At 41.1% G+C, this 21,649-nt stretch overlaps 1 protein-coding gene across 5 annotated transcripts in view; it reads left to right on the plus strand.

Annotated features, from left to right (window-relative positions):
• XIRP2 (xin actin binding repeat containing 2) overlaps positions 1 to 21,649 on the plus strand; it is a 304,492-nt gene that overhangs the window by 143,510 nt on the left and 139,333 nt on the right. For all 5 annotated transcript variants that reach the window (XR_015878805.1, XR_015878806.1, XM_088474846.1 and 2 more), the window contains 2 exons: positions 17,183 to 17,275; positions 17,457 to 17,526. Coding sequence is in view for 3 of the 5 variants with exons in the window: in XM_088474846.1 (XP_088330972.1) it covers positions 17,183 to 17,275; positions 17,457 to 17,526 (163 nt within the window). In the remaining 2 variants the exon portion in view is untranslated. The remainder of the gene's footprint in view (positions 1 to 17,182; positions 17,276 to 17,456; positions 17,527 to 21,649) is intronic.

Here is a 21,649-nt window from a genome sequence, read left to right on the forward strand (position 1 = left end):
AAGTAAAGGTTGCTTGGTCATCACACCCTTAATTTATGGCTACAAAAAAGCCAACTTTGTGGTGCAAGTTTCATTCATTTCCATGGGAGCACTTAATTGTGGGGCCAGGTAGGATGGCGCTGGCTCTGGTCAGAGGTAGGAGAGAACAGTCTTACTTACATCCATATTGTGCTGGTTGAGGCAGAAGAGAGGCTGTGTCTGGAAACTAGGCAGCTAGTGAGCTGTCAGGGGAGGGAGAGGGGCTCACTTCAGCTATTACTACACCTGTGCTAGACTGACACCTTACCTGATTATATAGTAGATTATATAAATAGATTTTATATGGTAAAAAAATTAAGCAAACAACTTTTCTAGAATGATGGCCCAAATTTAATAGTCTGCGATTTGTGGGCACCAATACAATTTCAGCAATATAGCCGCTAGTATTAAGGCGGCAATTCATTTTAAGGCACAAAAGATTGGTTTGGTCTTAAAACTATTTGCCACTTTAAAAATAGCTGCCACTATATGACACCAAAAGCGTGTTGGTGTCTACAATCCGCAGGCGATTACAATGTTTATTTACATAAATTCCCTATGGCCAATGACATCCTCCATTAACTCCCCCACCCACCAACAGCAGCAACTTACATATCAAACCACTTAACTAAAAATAATGAGATCAGACAAGTATTGGCGGAGCAAAAGGTCAGCTTTTATTTAAATGTATTTAAATATGTTAAGCCATTTAAAAATGTATGGTGGTGAAGAAAGAACAGTTAATTACTGCACTTTGGGTCTATTTATCAAGCAGTAAAAAGCGTGGAGAAGTGGACCAGTGTAGAAGTTGCCCATAGCAACCAGTCAGCTTTGAAGTAGCATTTATCAAGTAGTCTATATCATAATAGGTACGAGCTGATTGGTTGCTATGGGCAAATTCTCCACTGGTCCACTTCTCCACGCTTTTCACTGCTTGTTAAATAGACCCCTAAAATTCTTCCTGCCTAGATATTTAACAATAGTTTGGAACAACAATGGGAATATTCTGCCAGTCCATTCTGATAGGGGCTTTCTGCCAGCCCATCAGATTAATAAATAGGGGTCTTATGTCAGCCTATTTTGACATCAACTTTCCTAGATATTCATACTTCCTTCTAATGAACATCATGACAGGCCCACGCAGACAGGTGGTGCCTTAGCAGTATACCAGAAGGGCGTGCCCTCGAGATCTATTAGAGCAAGGTGGCCATATTACTGACTGCCGTTCTTTTCCGCCCCAAATGCTGATACAAAATTACTGGAAGGGAAGGATTTCCAAAAGAAAGAGGATGATTGACTCTCGTCACTAGCATATAAACTGCTAAAATCCTCCCCCTAAAGTCCTAAACTATTTTATAGGATGAGCCTGATTAAGGGCCACATGGGCCTGGGGCTGAAAAAGTTCAAAGGCCTATACTGAGAAGGGGATGACCTATGGCCAGAGCCACATGAGTGTGTACACCCACCTATACTATAATAGAACAATATAAAAACTGCAGAATTTTGTAAAAATTTAGAAATACAATTTTAATACTTATAATTTATGGCCATATGTGTGGCCCGCTAGACAGCTGTCATGATGATGGGCCTATTTTAATGTGGAGGCCAGGAGCTGTAGCTCCATCAGCCCCATTGTTAATCTGGCTCTTAGGTATAACTATTAATAAAAACCGACCCAATCCCCTATTCATGCTGCTGCTGTCAGGGGTCACCGAAGCCTGCTCAATGCCATTGGGTTTAATTGTTCTTCAGGCATATGAAATGCCTTCTGATATGATTCAGTGCAATTATAATAGTGTAAAACTAGAACTAGTTCCTGTGGCTCTGTGTTTTCCCCTTTAAGAACTCAGTCTGCAACAGTCAGTTGCAGGAGAAAGGTGGTCGCTTCCATGGTGATATATTCCATTTATTGCATAAAAAATAATTATTTGGATAAAATCCATATGAAAGTAAACAGTGATTATCTCCATAGTACACATTGCTCATGTCTGCCTATTGAAACATTTTCCTACACATTTTTTTTTATCATTTAATTGTGTGGCTGAACTGGATAGTGATCCTGTGTAATGACGCTCAGGCTGTGATCGCGGTGTGTGTGGGCAGGTTTACAGTAGGTTGATAACATATAATACCCGATGAGTAGTAAAGGATTACAGCACATTTGACCATCTGCACTATGTTCTTAGATAAGCTTTCAAATGTAAAATTCTGCTGAGTCCTTGAAAAGTAGTCACTTGTTTTTAATGAATGGCATTTAATCAGAATTCCTCTGCACTTCAAACATTGCAGATGCTACATAAAGATACATTATCCAGCAAGCAAATGTTGTTTCACATAAGAGTTTTCTTGACTTTATTACTTCATTATCATACATTTTGGTAAATTGTTGCAAGAGATAATGATTTTAGAATATGTGAATAGTCTTGTGATAAAGCTCATCAGGCGACAAATACTGTATAAGGCACATAATGAAAGATGATAATTGTGCGGTAAAGCGATACATTTATGGTAGTACTGAAATTCTGACGGGCTGTATAATAAAGTACTTGTGGGAGTCTGTAATAGTGAATAAAGATTTAGATTATAAAAAGATTATATTCAAAGTCAAACTTGGGTCAGTTATTGTCAGCAGTTGACAAGTCAGATACAGTATATACTTAATACGGAGTTGCAAAGGATTGCATCTATAGCCTCCAACAGTATATACTAGAGAAGAGCGGTTTAGTTTTGCTGTAAACAAGAACACACTTGAACTCTGGTTTTCCAAGCGGGGTTGTTGCATCTAAAGAGGCATAAAATGGGTCGTCTTGGTCCTTGCACATTTAGAAACACGGATGTACACAAGGGAAGGGCACTTACTAGTATTAGCATAGCCACAGATGTGACTGTGGCAAAACACACAAACACGGACACTGATGTTCTAATTTCATTCACTTTTTTCCAATTGCAGTCATTTCAACTAAACTAAAACCTGAATCTGCGATTTACAGTATACATATGGATCAGTGATATCACTTAGGCACTTTGTGGTCCATGTACTAAGGGCCTAATTCAGAATGGATCGCATTTGCGATCACAGCTGCGTAATCGCACGCAAAAAAGCTGTGAAAATTTGCTAATGTCTGCCACCGTTCAGCCAGCATACATCGGTACCATCGGAGAACATCGGCCCATCACGCACAATTACAGCAGGTCTGACCTGTCTCAGAATTTGCAGGTCTCATTGCACTAAGTGAGTACTCAGACTGCCTAGGCCAGGGGGTCTTCAACCTTGGCCCTCCAGCTGCTGTGGAACTACACATCCCAGCATGCACTGCCACCTTTTTGATATAACAGCATGCTAAAACTATGGCAGTGCATGCTGGGATGTGTAGTTCAACAGCAGCTGGAAGGCCAAGGTTGAAGACCCATGGCCTAGGCAATCGCAGTGGCTAATTTATGGCAGTGCTAAGTGACCCAGGTGCAGAGCCGATATCCTAGACAGCAGTTAGCTCTAGCATGATGAAGGCACAGAAATCACTTTAGTACATATTGAAAAGTGAGATGTACAGGGGTTTTCTCTGCCTTTTTCATTTAGCTCCCTTAACTACACTATTGGGTAATCCCTTAAAATGGCTGTTTTCAGGCAGAGGTATATCTAGGGGTCAAAGTGCCCCTGGCAAACCAATGGACTGACATCCCCCCTCCACCATTGACTGCTCCAACTTTAAAGTAAATAACACACTAGGGGTAGTTTAATTCACAGGCCTGTAGAAATAGGGAGAATATTTTTTTATTTCTCTTTTTAATATATATATATCTTTTATAGAATTTACTCTATTTCAAACCACTATTTATTAATTTATTTATGTAAAACACACAGGAATAGAGTGAAAACAGTGCATCAATATTTAACAAACTGCATTATGGGTTCAATAATTTACATATATTCAAATTGAGCTTTTTAACAACTAATGTTGTAGCTACACTCAAGTGTCATTACTAATATGTAATAAATCATGTTTATAGGTAAGACAGCCCATATGGGTTCTGTCCAATACCTCACATAAGAATGAATTCAGCCTGTAACCCTGAGCGCTCGCAACTGGGTCGATGTTAAGGCCCTGCACATGCGCAGCGGCCGCACTGCGCACGCGCAAGCCCCACTACAAAACTCACTACAAAGGGGGCGGCGGTCAATGTTGATCGACAGCTCACCTTGTTTTGTAGGTGGGGCGGGGGTGTGGCTACACAAACAGAGGCGTTCCTTAAGGAACGCCTGCCATTTTGTGGGCGGCTGCACTGACATCAGCAGTGATGTCAGTGAGGAGCTTCCTGCTCGATCAGAGCAGGAAGCTCCCTGAGGCTTGCGGTTGCCGAGACCCAACCTTAGGGTCTCAACGCAAGCCCCGATGGTCTTGGCCATCGAGACCATCACCCTGGTCGGTCGCTAAAGCTGTGGGTGGTAACACACAGCTTAGCTAGCGACCAGGAGGCCCCACTAAAAAAAATCAAGCGGCCGCCCTCATTCAGAACGACCGCCTCTGAATGAGTGCCCATGTCCTTTTCTTACATGATAGTAACTACAACCCATAAGGATCAAGCCCAACCCCCAAAATTGAGAGTAAGATAAAATAAATATCACTTTTACACTAGGGGTAGTTTAATTTACATATATTTACATAATTTATATATTTATATATATTTTTTCAGTTATAACACTTATTACATGCAAAGCACTGTATATTCATTTCTATATTTCTATATGTCAACAACACAGGAAAAGAGGGCATCAATAACAAACAAGATGCATTGTGGGCATTATAATTTGCATATATGCAAATTACCTTGCGAATAGTGCCTAATGAATAGTGCTTGCTCTCTTTTTCTGCATGGTTGACATATGGGAATCAGTGAGTGGTGATTGGTATGTTGGTGGGTATTATGGGAAAAGAGATATGTTAGAAAAAAAAAAGAAAAAATATTAATCCCTCTAATTTTAAATGTTTCTGATATAAAGGGACATATAACAAGCCTGGTACACATAAGCTATCAATGGAGGACACTGGTAAGAGCAGAACAGACTACAGAACACAGAGCAGACAGAAGGAGACAAGAAATTATTTGGCCTTGTCAGGTCAGGTTTAGAATTGAAAATACAAATGTCATCTACAGCAGAGGAATACATTTTGTGATTGAAACTAATATTCTTCATGTCTCCATGATGAGATGTGTTTAATTTACCGCCGCCCGGAATGCCAGTGATCGGAAGGCCGACGCGAGACTAAAGATAGGTGTCGAAATGCCGATTCCTACTTTAGCACGCCGAAATCTCGACGCCCGGCATCCCGAACAAGGTAATATGGGGACAGTCAGGTTGTAGCAGCGGGGGTAGAGGATTTGGTTTAGGCACCCCCAGGGGGATTTAGGGTAAGGCATCCCCCGGGGAGGGTTAGGCTAGGGGGAGTGGGGGCTACGATTAGGCACCCCCCTGCGGGGAAGTTAGGGTTTTGCTCCCCACAGGGAGGTTAGGGTTAGGCACCTCCAAGGGAGGATTAGGGGGGAGGTACTTGCCCCTGTGAGGTTTCTGGCATCGGTATGAGAACTGGCGGCTATTCAGCCATCGGTATTTCATACCGTTTCCTCCATTATACAACTAGCACCTAACAAAGTAAAAGGTATTGGTTTGTCTCATAAAATGGCTGCTTCCTTTGTGTGTAGATGTCATGTACCCTTTAAAGGTGTTTTTTCACCATTAGACTTAATTCAGCCCACTCATATGCATTTTAAGAATGGAGAAATATGAGTAGAAGTGAAATGGCAAGCAGCTAAGTTTGTCATTTTAATTAAAACAATTATATTACAATGTCTTTGTTACTGTATTCAAGGACTAATATAAATGTTGTACAATTGTATAATTAGTATGACAGTTGAGTTTTTAAATAGGATCATAAACATCTTTCTCTTATGTTCATCTCTGCCTGTAATATTACAATCAGTATAGTGTTTTAAAATTAGATAATAAAAAAAATATATACCACCAAAAGCATAGTTGTTACTAATTATTTCTCTTGCTCCATTGGTGCACTAAATGAAGTAAGTTTTAAGGTGTGTTTGACTAACATTTGAAGGTTTTACAGTATTTAATCTGCAACTGGGATGTTTTGTTTGAGAGGGAAGGGGGATTTGATTAGAAGAACCTGTATTCAGATAATTGGGATACTCAGTTTGCTGATCTTTTGGCTGGCAGTGTCATAGTGCAGCCGAACCCAGTGGTCACTTACCAGATCCGGCTGCGCAGGGGATCAGGTTGGCGAAGGACAGTGGGTAGAAGATCCCCTGCTCCCGCTGTCAGCTGCTCTCTCCTCGGCGGTTCTGTGAACAGGGGGCCGCGGCTCACATAGCGCCGCGCGTGCCGCTCTGTTTAAAATGTAAAGGACAGGCACGGGATTAGGGGAAAGCTGATTGGCGCTGTACTGAAACCTAACCTATTTTAGGAAGTTCCTGGGAGCACTCCATTGCCAGAGTATAGGCTCCATTACCTTACTCCAGCGTTCATACCCCTTGTTCTGACCTTGGCTTGTTCATGACCTGTCCCTGTCTCCTCCCTGGTACTGCGCTTGATAATCCGGTTCTGACCTTGGCTCCGCTCCTGACTCCGATATTGTCTGACCCCTGGTACCGTTTTGCTCGTTTGGATTCTGACCTGGCTTGTCGACTACGCTGTAGCCTCCACTCTATCCAGAGTTCACCAGCACCTGTATAAGGGAACCTAGGAAGAGGGCCGCGACCTGCATGTCAGACGTAGCTAAGTCCATACCTCCTTGCAGGGGTCCCTGATGAACGCTGCCGGCACGATAGACTCCGCGTCTCAGTTATAGGTCTCGTCAATCCCAATACAGGTTGCATCCGTTACCTATCCGAGAGTTGTGACACAATACTCTGGCAAAAAAAAAAATGGATGGTTCTGGTAACCCCTTCGCCACGTGACCTATTGGAAAATTTGATCGGTCGAGTGTAAAAGCAAGAAAGAGACCAGGCTCAAATCATGCAGTGCCTGCAGACGTTAATGCAACAGGTTGGCAATCTGCGATCTCCTCCTACACAGCCGGCGTCACCTCCTACAGTGTCTGTGTATGTATGTTAGTGATTCATGTGATGTACAGTAATCAGCGGTTTTTAAAGCCATATACGAATGTGAAATATTCGGTAGATAGGCTGAACTAGATAACACTATAATAGGAAAACCTGCTGCGGTGGGAACCAGCCATAGCTCGGTCCACACAGGCCTGGAGTTTCTATGGAGGGGTGCAAAAACCAAAATAATTCCCAAGAAAAGCAATGAGGCTCTCCTGTATACTCTTACTAGCTAAACTAAGCCGTTATCAAAGAGATAATGGAAAATTGCAATCCATGCAGTGACAATTTTTGATACCCCTGAAGTCCCTGTTTAAATGCTGAAGGGTTCCTAAAACCCCTGCCTATTATAATGTTATAGTATAATTAACTAAAAAATACACATTTGTAAAATAAAGTTTATTTGCATGAATCAATCTTTGGGGTCTTAAATTAATCCACTTTATAATAAACTAACATTGTCTTTATTTTATCTTGTCCTGTAATACAAAGGGTAATATTGCTTGTTTGTAATGCAACAGAACATTTGGAGTTTGTAATCCAAGCATGATTTTTTTAAATCTTTCGGAATTGAAATTAAAAAGAAAAAAAACATTTTACACAGTGAGAACTTATTTTTTTGTAGGCCCTAACCTTATTTGACTGGGAGTCCCAACAACCACTCCGCAAATTACAAGCGGCCAGTATGGGAAAACACATTTACATAGGGGGATGGGCCTGCTCACTTTGTGTGACCCCATTACAACGTGGCTCCAGCCCTGCAATTACTGTATTGGGTCTAGTGACAAGAGGACCACAAGATGTTGGTCTCTCTGTTAAAAGTGAAAACAAGCCCAGTCTATCAAGCCTAGAGCTGTTTACCACTCTAGCGGTTGGACTCTAGCGGTTTAGTGAAAACTAGCTTAAACAATATTGTGCAAAGATCCATCAGTCATCATCATCATCATCATCATCACTTCTTCCCCGGGCAATCATGCTTGAATAGCCAGGTAAAGATGATAAAGATTCTGACTACGAAAGTTCACATGGAACAGTTTTTTTTTAATATAGTTGCAATTTATGATTTAAGGGCTGTAGGGTTCTGAGATGGACCTGAAACTAAATATTACTGTTAGTTCTTTGATTTAAAACAACATGCATTTTAAGTTTGGTAGGTTTTTAAAGACCTGGCTATCCTTATCTTATACATAATCTAAAGTAGATGGAGAGTATAAAAGATGGCACAACTGCAAAACATACATATCTACAACTATGATCTTTGTTAGGTAAACTGACCAGCTAATTCCTAGAAATGTCAGAAATAAAGTGTAATGGGGAGGTCACGACACACATATATGATTATTTTAAGTGTGGGGCTAAAGAAGAACTGTAGCTAGCACTAAATTATACGATAATGATTTGCTCCCCTCCCAGTAGCAGCAATATGGGTTCTAGTGTCCAGAATCTAAAGCCAATATTTTTGTAGTTTTGGCACCTTAACAACATTATATATATATATATATATATATATATATATATATATATATAAATCAAATGCCCTTACTGACTGACTTACTGACTCATCAACTCACAGCCCAAACCTCTGGACCTAGAGTCATGTAAATCGGGGAGTATATGCCTTCTATGACGTAGGTACCCACTACGGAGGGATTTTTCTAAATTGTTCTTCAAAAGGGGTGAAAAGGGCTAAAATGTTTCCTCCCCCTGTGCAATATCCTGAATGTCTCATAGTGGCTGTAGCAGTGTTCAGTATTCAAACACCAGCTGTCATCTTAAGTGCTGCCAAACATCACTGGCAGTTGGTGTGGCTCACCTATTTAAATAGTGAGGGAGGGGAATGTGTTACTACAGAGGTAAGAGAGGAAAATGTGTTACAACAGCAGTGAGAGTTGGAATGTGTTACAATAGAGGTGATGGAATGTGATATTACACAGGTGAAGGAGGGGAATGTGTTACTACACAGGTGAGGGAGTGGAATGTCAAATGTGTTACTACTGGGTGAGGGAAGGGAATGTGTTACAACAGGGGCAAGGGAAGGGAATATGATACTACAGGGGTAAGCAGGGTTAATGTGTTGCACCAGCGGTGAGGAAGGAGAATAAGTTACTACAGGTGTCAATTGGGGTAATGTGTTATTACAAGTGTGAGGGAGGGGTTGTATTTCTACATAGGGTAAGGAGGGGAATTTCGAATGTGTTACAACATGAGTGAGGGAGAGAAATGTATTACTACAGAGGTGAGGGAGTGGAATGTTTTAGTACACAGCTGAGGGAGGGTAATGTCTTACTATAGCTGTGAGAGAGGGAATGCATTACAATAGAGGTGAAGGATAAATGTGTTATTGGAGTGGTGAGATGGATATGGAAACAGTGTAAGGTCTACCAGGGTGAAACCTGGTACATCAGCTAGTTTATATTATTAAAAATAATAATGATTAGAATACATGATTCAAAGTATGCAGCCATACAATGTCTGCAGTCATACAATGATTAAAAAATAAAGTAGATAATAGTGTTTCATGACTTAGAGATATACAGTAATTGTTTCATAGTAAATTGAAAAACTGAAAATTGACTTGGCTCAAATATCTGCCTCCACTGTAGATAGGGGACACATCTACTTTAATTAACCTAATACGTGTTATTTTTTATATTATGATTGATTGCCACAACCTCACTGAAATATGTTTTGTGAAGATTTTATTATTATTATCGAACAACTTTCTCAAAGTCTAGTCTTTGATATAGATTAGAAAAAAGATCACAGGTCATCTAATCAAATAGTGATTGTAGCTGTCTTTCATTAACTGCCTTTCAAATACATTAGAATGTCAACTAGCAGTAGACAATAGACATCATATTTTTTAACATGAAAAGTCTGCTGTGTAAGTTTTTAATAGGCTGAGAGGCAAGGTCTTGGTAAGCAGTTAGATAGTAATTATCTGAGAGAACACTGTCAATTTAAGTCATATAAGACATGTTTTATAAAAACAATCCAATCCTTTTATTTCATTATTGATTCTTCAATATGGCCGACTGTAAATTCAGAAGCCTGTTCAGGTGCCTGAGACCTTGACTGCAACAGTTGAATGATGCAAGTTGACACAGAACACGTTCTTTATTGCTACAAAAAGATTTTTGCATGAGTTTAATAAATATGAATTTCTTATCTGTAATGACTATGTGTTTGTCATAAGTGGCTGCCACAATGGACCTGGTAAGAATGGTAATAACGCATGCAAGAGTACTGTTGCTTGTCCCATCATTCTCTACATACAATGGAGTTCATTTATTATAGTCTTTCACCAATGAGCCTTGAATGTCCACCTAGTGCACATAAAAGTCCGCTGAGCAGAGAAGTGCACATATAATTATGAGGTACATTGTAATAGTCACATCACAGCCTCCTACCCCTTTAGTGCCATCACTTCCTGTTAAATAAAGGATTCTCTGTGTCACCTTATTTGTGTTTTAAATTAATCTATATATATAAAACCAAATGTCCTGACTGACTCATCAATGCCCAGCCCAAATCTCTGGACCTAGAAACATGAAAATCAAGAAGTATATGCCTTCCATGACGTAGGTACCCAGATGGGAGTTTTTTAAATTCGACTTCTAAAGGGGTGAAAAGTGCTAAAATGTTTCCTTCCCCTTTGCAATGTCCTGACTGATTGTCTCATTGTGGCTGTAGCACAGTTCAGTATTCAAACAACAACTGTCATTCCAAGTGCTGCCAAACATCACTGGCAGTTGCACTATAATAACAGGAAGTCTCACAGCTCGGGTTTCATCTGTTGTAATGTGCACCAGCACCCCACCCTGGTTAGTGCAGTGCGGTATTCTGTATTGCATTTAGACCTGCAAATAGTGTGCGACTAAAACCAAATCTAACCTGCCGTTGAGCGACTATCACTGCGGTTCTTTCCCATAACTGAGGGTAAAAGCTAACAAAAAACATTTCACTTTGTAAATGAGCATTTCCAATATATATATGAAAAGAGCTGGGATGATGGTCACTTAATAACGCAATGTGGCGTAGTTAGGGGAAGGAATAAGAACACTACAGTCCAAATTCTACCTGCATATATTTTAGATATGAGCAGTTCACAAAAACTTTTGGTTTCTGAGTAGAGATGTGCATGCACCCCCATGTTTTGTTCTTCTGATCTTGGGAAAACCACCCTCAAATATTATAGTTTTGGTTTTGGCAAAACCACCGTCAAGTGTTTTGGTTAGGAGTAATTTTTTAAATCTGAGTTCCGATTTACAGCAGACCTGAGCTGAGACTTGGTTCAATTTGGAACCCTTAAGTTCGGGTGGTTGGGTATGGGATCCCGGCGGTCAGGATGCCACTGGTCAGAATACTGACAGTCAGAATCCCGACACCCTTAGTTAAGTAAGCTAACACTAACCCTCACCCCTACCTCTAACACTAACAGTTTGGGTGTGCTCGTTTTTCAGGAAAACAGAACCTCATATCTCTAGTTCTGAGTCGAACCAAGTCCCGGCTCTGATCACTTTAGGGTTCCGAGTAAAACCGAGCCCTGACTCGGGTCTTCTCGCCAAGTTTGGAACTTGGATCTAAAAACTGGATCTTGCGTGTTTTGGATTGCATTTAAGTCCATCCCTCGTACTTTCAGGTGCTGTGAGGTGATCAAAATTGACTGGAAAATTTATGGAAATTAATGTTATTAATTGTAAATAATACTATAGGAACAAAAACAGGTCCACGTTACATGATTTTAGTTGTTTTTATAAATTTTTAAAGATATCCAAACCCAAAACAGAAACCAAACCAAGCCACTTAAGGGTGATTTAACCTAAACCAAAACAATACAATGATTTAAAAACAAAAATAAAACACAGGGGTCTGCGCACATCTATACAATCATAATGCACACTATGGGACATTTTAGAACATGAAGTCATGTATTATACAAGCTGCTGATCTGTTCTTAATTAGCACTTAACACAGTCCACAGGACAGCCTTTTAGGTTTTTACATAGACTTTATTATTAATGCAAAATTGTTCACTTATGTATGACACACACAGGGGCGTATCTACCCATTGGCCAGGATGGCACTCGCCAGGGGCGGCGGCCAAAGGGGGGCGCCGCCCGGTGGTGTCACCTGTAGCTACGGGGTAGATATGACCCTGTAGCCGCCTGCCTGCACCGGCCAGGGGGAGGCTCGTCTGGGGCACTGAGGGTGCTAGGCCAGGCCCACGATGCTGCGGCTGCCTCCAAGGGGGACAGAGCAGAGATGGAGGTGTTTTCAGGTGAGGGAGTCTGTGTGGGTATGCTGCAGGACCCGGAGATTGGATGCCCGGGGAGGGAGTGTTGGGAGGAGGGCAGCGGCATGGCTCTGACCCGGGACTCTGATAGCTTGAGCCCCGTTGTGTGCCAGGGGTTGGAGCTCCTCCATTGCAGGGCTGCGTCCTCCTATTCCTCATCCTCTGTGGAAGAGCTGAGCGCAGAGCAGCTGACTAATAAAGTTTTTCTTTACACAAGCGCGCGTGACGTCATAACGTCACGCGCGCCGCATTGCTGTACTCACTGAGGAGCCTGGCGCAGCCACACCACAGCAGGAAGATACAGTAAGTATCTGTGTGGGCTGCGGGGGCTGGATATGGGGGGAGGAGTAGAAGGGGGATGCCTGGCGACACAAAAGAGAGTTGGCTGGGGAGAGAGAAGGGGGAAAGGCTGTAAAGAATGAAGGGGGATGCCTGGGGACACTGTAAACAGATGGCTGGGGAGAGAGAAGGGGAAAGGCTGTGTAGAATGAAGGGGGATGCCTGGGGACGCAGAGGAGGTTGGCAGGGGACACAGAAAAGAGAATTCTGGGGACACAGAAAGTGGAAGGCTAATGGCTGGGGACACTGAAGGGGGATGGCTGAGGAGAGAGAAGGGGGATGGCTGGGGAGACAGAATATAATTATTCAGAAAATTTGGAGGGAGGGGGCGCTGTTCCATTATTTTGCCAGGGGCGCACAGACCCCTAGATACACCCCTGGACACACACATTTATGCACAGTACAAGGACCTATTCTGTTAAAAAAAAAGGAATAATTATTATATGATTTTATAAAAATAATTGTCAACCAGATAACTGTAAATAGCTATACTGTGATCATGAATATAATATTAATATATTTGTGCAGTTTTCCTTAAATACGAACACACCCGAACTTAGGGTGTCTGATACGATTCGAATCAAAGTTTGAAATCACTTTGGGGCTCCAAGTTGAACCAAGTCCCATTTGGTTCTGCAGTCAGTTCAGGACTCAGGTTTTTTATTGCACGTAAACATGTCTAAATTACATGGTCTTAGCTATTTTATCGATTTTTTATCGATTTTTATAGTTTTTTTTAATTGATTTTCATCAATTTTTTTTAAGGAATCCAAAACTGAACCAAAACCGAATCCAAACCAAAACACTTGAGGGTGGTTTTGCCAAAACTAAAACATGATGATGAATTAGAAAGAAAACCAACACATGGGGGTCCGCGCACATCTCTAATATTAATATAATATAATAACAGCCATGACCATGCTTTGGTTTGTTAATAATTTTAACATGACTTTTTGTTTTTCCACATCTGTCTAGAAAGCTTATTTTTATACATGTACAAATAACAATGTCTCTTATCTCACTTTAAACAGTACTATAATATATTGAAATTAAGTACTGTTTTCTGTTCATACAGTAGGTCAGAGAGCTTTCTTGTCTGATTAAGCTGGGTTTTCAGCTTGCATATTTAGTCATTTAAAACAAAGCTTGAAATGTTTTTCACAAATGACTACATTTAAACTAATGCATCCCAGAGGCAGAGAGAATGATGTATTCACCATCAGCTCAGACACAGCATTTCCAATTACTTTCCCATTTCATAAGAGCTTAATTCCTCTGATTCATCCTGCTAGTAACATACAAGCGCTCACCTAGAATGTACAGTGCCATTTCACACGGCTGACATTACCTGTGGGAATTAATTACTTACAGCAAGTAAACACTTTAAAGTGTTCTGACTTTGTTGTGGTTGGTTCTATGGTTGTAAAGCTTTTCACAGCTTCAACTTACAGTCTAGACTAGAACAGGTGGACTTTTCACGTCTTAATAAAAATAAATATAGATATAGCAAACTAAAGGCTTAAAGAAAATATCTGCATAAGCTGAGCTATGGTCATGTGGTGAGCAGAAATCTGTTTATCTAAATTAATTTGGTCATTGTGGGGATTATTTATGATGGGTCGTGTAAGTGCCCCAAAATGTATAACTATTATTGCATTTATTACCCTATGCATACTGTAATTTATATATACACTGTCCTCAGTGTACACAGCACATCTGACAATTACAAGCTACAGATAAGTGAGATATTTAGATTATAATGGAAATTGTAAACATAGCATGAATAATTGGAGTTCACAGTCTCGAAGAACTTGCAGTTTAACTCCACCTTTCAATTCCTTGTTGTCTGTCAAAAAGTGACATCATCAAATATTCCCTCACCCCTCACTACAGAGAGCTGACTCCTCAAAAATGTCTTTAAAGGCCGCAAACTGACGTGTACTGTATGTGCATTCCCAACTTTTCCCAAAATCATACAATTATAAACTAGAGATGTGCACAGACCCCAGTGCTTTGGTTTTAGTTTTGCCGATACCACCTTCAAAGGTTTTGGTATTGCCAAAACCATTCTCCAGTGTTTTGGTTTGGTTTTGGTATTGGTTTTCTCTAAAAATTGATAACTGCTGAAATCATGTAACTTGAACCTGTTTTTAATCCTATAGGAGTATTAACAACAATAACATAAATTTTCAGTTTTTTTCCAGTCAATTTTGACCACCACACAGTATCTGAAATCACGTGGGAGGGATTTAAATGCAACACAAAATACAAAAGATCCAGTTTTTAGATCCGAGTTCAAAATGCGAGAAGATCCGAGTCAGGACTCAGTTCTGCTCAGAACCCCAAAGTGATTCTGAAACAGGACTCGGTTTGACTCTGAAATCCTAAGTTCGGGTGACACGGTTTTCTCAAAAACCGAACCACTCATCTCCATTAAAAACAGGAGGTGCTGAGAATGGTGTTTGTCGTATTAAACAATACTACGGGGTAAATTTACTAAGATTCGTGTTGGTCCCGATTTGCATTTTCGGGTGAAAATATAACTTTTTAGCAAATCGGGAATTTACTATCATTAAAGTCGGGTGATTTGGTCATTTTTTCAGGTTGAAATCGGGTTATTTAATGCCGCAAATTCGGCCATTTTGAACAATAGAAATAATATCACCATCAGCTGAAATCGGAAGTACTTTTCACTTTTTTAATACAAATCGGGAATTTACCATTATTCATTTTGCTAAAGTCGCCCGTTTTACACTAAATTCGGGGACTCAATAGAAATTTTAAATGCACCACCTCCTGAGCTGCGAGTTGCATAGAACATACGCAAATCAGTGTGATTTGTGTATGTTTCTGAATGGCAAGTGTGTTCTAAGGGTTAATTTTAAAAAAAATTATGTGAGGTCCCCCCCAAAAGGCTAACCAGCCCCGGACTTGCCAGCCAGTCCTGGTGCTTAAAATCATGGGGAACAAAACGTGTAGGGTTCCACCATAAATTAAGTACCAGCACCAGGCTGCAGGGCCAGTCCTGGTTTTAATTATTGGAGGAAAAAAATTGCGTATGGGGTCCCCCTATAATTAAAACCAGCACCGTACCCTTTCTAGCGGGGGGCTGATGCCACAACCTGGCTCCCCAGCCGCAGCATCAGTCCTGACTTCTAGTCAGCCCAGGCCAGGGATCCATGGGGAGTTGGGGACCTCCCAATAAAGGGGTCCCCTCTCCAGGGCACCCCTGGCCTGGGCCTATCCCCTCCACCCTAGGGTGGTGGGTGGTGGGTTGATAGTGTATGTAATGTGTAAAAAATACAATTAACAACATTGTCTTTACAGTGGAACTACAGGTCCCAGCAGGCCTCCCCTGATAATGTAGGTGAGTATGTGTGTATGTATGAAATAAAACTGTACTTTCACGGTGTGTATGTTGTGTCTTTTTTTACACATTTCTTTACAGGTGAACTACAGGTACCAGTGGGCTCTTAATGCCCCGCATGCTGGCACTTGGGGTTCTCCAAGTACCAACATGTGGGGGAGGCTTGCTGGGACCTGTAGTTCCACTGTAAAGACAATGTTGTTAATTCTATTTTTTACACATTACATACACTATCAACCCGCCACCCACCACCCACCACCAGCCTAGGCCAGGGGTACCCTGGAGAGGGGGATCCCTTTATTGGGGGGTCCCCAACTCCCCATGGATCCCTGTTCTAGGCTGACTAGTGGTCAGGACTGATGCGGCTGTGGGGCCCGGTGAAAGGGCTCCTCTGGCAGTGGCGTCAGCCCCCCTCTAGAAAGGGTCCGGTGCTGGTTTTAATTATAGGGGGACCCTACGCATTTTTTTCCACCTATAATTAAAACCAGGACTGGCCCTGCAGCCTGGTGCGGGTACCTAATTTATGGTGGAACTCTACACATTTTGTATCCCGTAATTTTAGGTATCAGGACAGGCTGCAAGTCCGGGGCTGGTTAGCCTTTTAGGAGGGGACCTCACATAATTTTTTTGAACAAAAAAATTAACCCTAGAAATAAACAAAATTAAAACACAGTCTGCACATATTTCACTGATATGTGCAGTCTGCTTGCTCGGGAGAGAAATTCGGCCGGTTAAAATCGGGACTTCAAAACGGACAGGATCGACCAAATACACCATCAATCAAAACAATCGTGTCAAAACCGGGAGCTTGGTAAATTCACGATATTTTAAGTGAAGAAAACATCGTTTTTGATCGATCCTATCCGAGTTGAAAAACGGGACAAATCGGGACCAAATCAAATCTTAGTATGTTTACCCCTACTACTCAACAATAATACTTCTTTAATATAGAAAACCACTAATGCTAAATGATTCATATGCATGTAAGACATATATTTGCCAGTTTAAAAGAAAAATTCAACAATTTTGTGACTTATTTTTTTTAGGAAACAAAGAAAAGCAATGAAATCGCTTTCACAAGCAGCAGCCAAGCAGCTGAGCACCATGAAACTCAATTTTCAGCTTGCAATACAGAACAGGTATTATACATGTTTTCATTAGGATGTTGAATATTTATATTACTTGAAAAAAATAAAAGCAAAAACTAGTTTTATACTCAACAAACATTTCTCAGCATATACTGCCGTGTCCATTCATGCATTTATTTTATTTAGGCTTTGATGACGCTACATTTTAAATGCCATCATTTACTTTACCTAGGTATCCTTTCAAGAGCAAAGCACCCATGAGACGAGTGCGGTGTCTAATTATAATCAAGCTGATGGAGACGGTAAGAACAGAGTTTTAGCTGTGTTTAGATCAGCTACAAAGTGGAATCAGTCAGGTAGCAAATTAAAGACTGAATTTAACATGCAAGTTTGCTGATGAGAAACTATTTCCATGAGTGATAAAGAAGAATTGAATGTTCTGTTTATCAAATACACAATGAACTAATAACTACCATAAATTTAGGGGATACTACAGTTACTACATCGTTTATATAAATGAATTGGCTTGTACTGTACATGCATATAACGATTATGAATCCAGTTGCATTTTCTTTGCGGATTTTCCTGTGCTTTTCAATAATGTATTGATACATTCAGGCAGACCTGGTTATTGTAATTGCCCTGCAACACAGAACAAACAGATCAACAGATCCAGTGGTATCCAATACAGAGAGCAAAGCAGACCTATCTTATATCTCAGAACAACAATAAACAACACAGTCCTATGACAGCGTAAAATATTAATCAGTTCATTTAGTAGAAGTTGCAAGATAGAAGTACAAGCTAATAAATGCATACAGACAAACCTTGTAGAACTGTGTTCTTCCCACCGAGTTGAGTATGGGATGCCGGCGCTCGGGATCCTGGCGGTAAGAATACCGATGCCGACATCCTGACAGGGTTAGGATACCGACACCTGTTGGTCAGTATCCTAACGCTCCCCCCTCTCCCTACTGTAATCCTAACCGTCCCTCCCGAGTGTCTGAACTTAACCTCCCCCATAGTGCCTAAACCTAACCTCCCCCTCCCTGCACCCTAAACCTAACCCTCCCCCCCTTAGTGCCTAACCCTCCCCCCTTAGTGCTAACCCTCCCCCTAATGCCTAACCCTAACCCCTAACGCTAACCCTCCCCCCCTTAGTGCCTAACCCTCCCCCCTTAGTGCCTAACCCTCCCCCTAATGCCTAACCCTAACCCCTAACGCTAACCCTCCCCCTAACCCCACTACTTACATTCGGGATTCCGGCAGTCGGGATGCCGGCACCGGGATTCTGACAGGTGTTGGGATTCCGCCTTCGGCATTCTGAGCATTGGAATCCCCGCGGTCGGGATTATGACCACATCCCCTTCCCACCATATATCCCTGTATAAAAAACATAATGTGCATTAATGACTGAAGTCACACTGCAGATTTTGTATTGCGCCATAGACATGGGTAACTGCTATCCTAATTTATACATTTAAGGATATCCTTTACCTGGACTGTAATAGCAGGGTTTGGGAATGAGAACCTCTGATTTAAGGGACACATTATTCTGCCCTTCTATATACAGATATAACAGTTTCCGCCTATTTTAAGGGCAGAAATTATTAATAAATAGGCCACTTAGACTAGTTTATATTTTTATGCAGCTAGTAAAAATAGATTAATTTCTGCCCTAAAACATGCTGATGGAGACCGTGCCTATAGAGGTAGTGTGCATCTCTATTGGCACTGCCACTTTCCTAAATTACTCTGCTTATGCCAAGTGATTATTACCAAAGGAAGCCAAACCGCTGTCATCATGAGCCTCAATTATCATTTACTGCATTTTTGCATCAAATCTCAGGAAAGTCTAACTGTAAACATAGCAGCATTCCTGTCTCAGGCATCAGGTGTATACATCTGTATATTTGCAAGCACAGAGAGTGAGATGTACTAAATGCAAAAGTCTCAGTATTCTTACACAATATAATGTAATGAAATGCCATATACACAAGAGAGAATGTTGTAGTGTATTGGTAGTGATATTTATTGGATGAGGAGCGCTCTGCGCTGTCTCATATCCATATAGCAGCAGAGCCAGCGGTCTGACCATGCTCCAGGCATAAGTGTATTGCTATAATATTAATAAATTGCATTTCCTAACTGAAATGTAATTAAATACATGCATATGTTGCTTACCACTTAATCCACTGGGAATCTCGTTACCCTCAGTGGTCAAACTGGAAAGACAAGTACATAATCCAAATAGACAGCCACGATATCACACATTGCAGCCGCACTACTAATGAACTTGAGGGGTCAACAAGCAAACAGAAGCATCTGGATAGGGATTCTAGGGCCATCAGCATCACCGCATGTCTTTACATTGGGCCTTCAGTACTTGCAAAAGAAACAAAGGAAGGAAGTGTCCACATATCACATGTAGATAGTGTCTCCTTACTACACGCAACTTATATATGCTCTCTAGATGCCTGTGGGGTCCATTTCCAGTGCGGGTACTGCACTAATGGGGCGCCCACATAGGCCCCATTTTTTCAGCAATTTTTTGGGGATGATGGTGCATGTTCAGTGTTCAGAAGATAGCAAAGGCTGTGACACAGGGCCAGAGTCACCAGCTCCAGGACATATATATACAAAGATATCACTCAAAATATGGTGTACGGGATCTGTTCTGGGTGCAAGGTGTGTGTAGCTCTGGTCCACCTTTACTCACAGGCCACTGTGCATCACACACCCTGCATCCATTCTAAATAGGCATTCTAAATAGAATAAGCTATACTCAAATCTAGATATGGGCACATTTAGGTAAGCATTCGCAGAACAGAAATACATATTTACACCACAAAAACTGACAAACTTTAAACAAGACCCAATGTACTGTACTATACTTTACACGATACCAATCCTAAGAACATAAGAGTCATTTACAAAAGATTTACTTGCGTAACATCACAGCCTATTTTGCCTGAATGCACATACAGTCTATTTACAGAAAGGGCATATCTGCAGGGGTGCAATATAGGAACTGGTTGGACCATTGATATTTTGATGTAGGCTCAAACAATTCGGGATATATTTGTAGTGATTTCTTAAAAGATGTAAACAGTGTCACAAATAAATATACAATACAAAAATTATTTCAATGCAAATATTGATATAATGAAACACAATAATATAACCTTAGAAAGGGTACAGCAATTGTGTAAAACTAAGGCAGAATGAGTACAAGAATGAAAGGGGATGCAACCAAGGGAAGTGACCACAATATGTTTTGTACTGCAGTTATGGCTAATCTTCCATGAAACAGAAGGAACAGTTGCAGTAGATTTTTTAAAGACCTTCAGTTATAGGGTACATAGGTTTATAGTTACTATACCTCCCAGTTCCCTTTAGACTTCAAGAAGCGCTCACTTGTGGATTCAGACCTAGGTGTTTCTCTGGTCTAAAGACCATGGCATGATTAAATTATAAAATACAGCAGGCAGAATGGCCACATTCACACTTGTTCTACATACCCTGGGAAACTTATATAATCAAACAAAACTAATTTTTATTTGTGACAGTATAAAAAGTAAGAGCAGAACAGGAAGTCTACTGACAACCTAACTATGATTAGCGCTTCCATTGGCAACCTAACTAGTTGCATGCCTCAACTGGTACATCCACAAGTAACCTAACTAGTCGGATGCCACAACTGGTACTTTCACCGGTAACCTAACTAGTCGGATGCCACAACTGGTACTTTCACCAGTAACCTAACTAATCACATGCCACAACTGGTACTTCCACCGATAACCTAGCTAGCTGCATGCCACAACTGGTACTTCCACCGGTAACCTAACTAGTCACATGCCACAACAGAGAATTCCACCGATAACCTAACTAGTAGCATGCCAAAACTGGTATTTCCACCGATAACCTAACTAGTTGCATGCCACAACTGGTATTTCCAACGATAACCTAACTAGTGGCATGCCACAACTGGTATTTCCACCGATAACCTAACTAGTTGCATGCCACAACTGGTATTTCCACCGATAACTTAACTAGTCACATGCCACAACTGGTATTTCCACCGATAACCTAACTAGTTGCATGCCACAACTGGTATTTCCACCGATAACCTAACTAGTTGCATGCCACAACTGGTATTTCCACCGATAACTTAACTAGTCACATGCCACAACTGGTATTTCCACCGATAACCTAACTAGTTGCATGCCACAACTGGTATTTCCACTGATAACCTAACTAGTTGCATGCCACAACTGGTATTTCCACCGATAACCTAACTAGTTGCATGCCACAACTGGTATTTCCACCGATAACCTAACTAGTTGCATGCCACAACTGGTATTTCCACCGATAACTTAACTAGTCACATGCCACAACTGGTACTTCCTCAGAGGTTACACTGTC

Source organism: Taudactylus pleione, unplaced genomic scaffold, assembly GCF_031769625.1.
Source record: "Taudactylus pleione unplaced genomic scaffold, aTauple2 ptg000156l, whole genome shotgun sequence".
Taxonomy (NCBI): domain Eukaryota; kingdom Metazoa; phylum Chordata; class Amphibia; order Anura; family Myobatrachidae; genus Taudactylus; species Taudactylus pleione.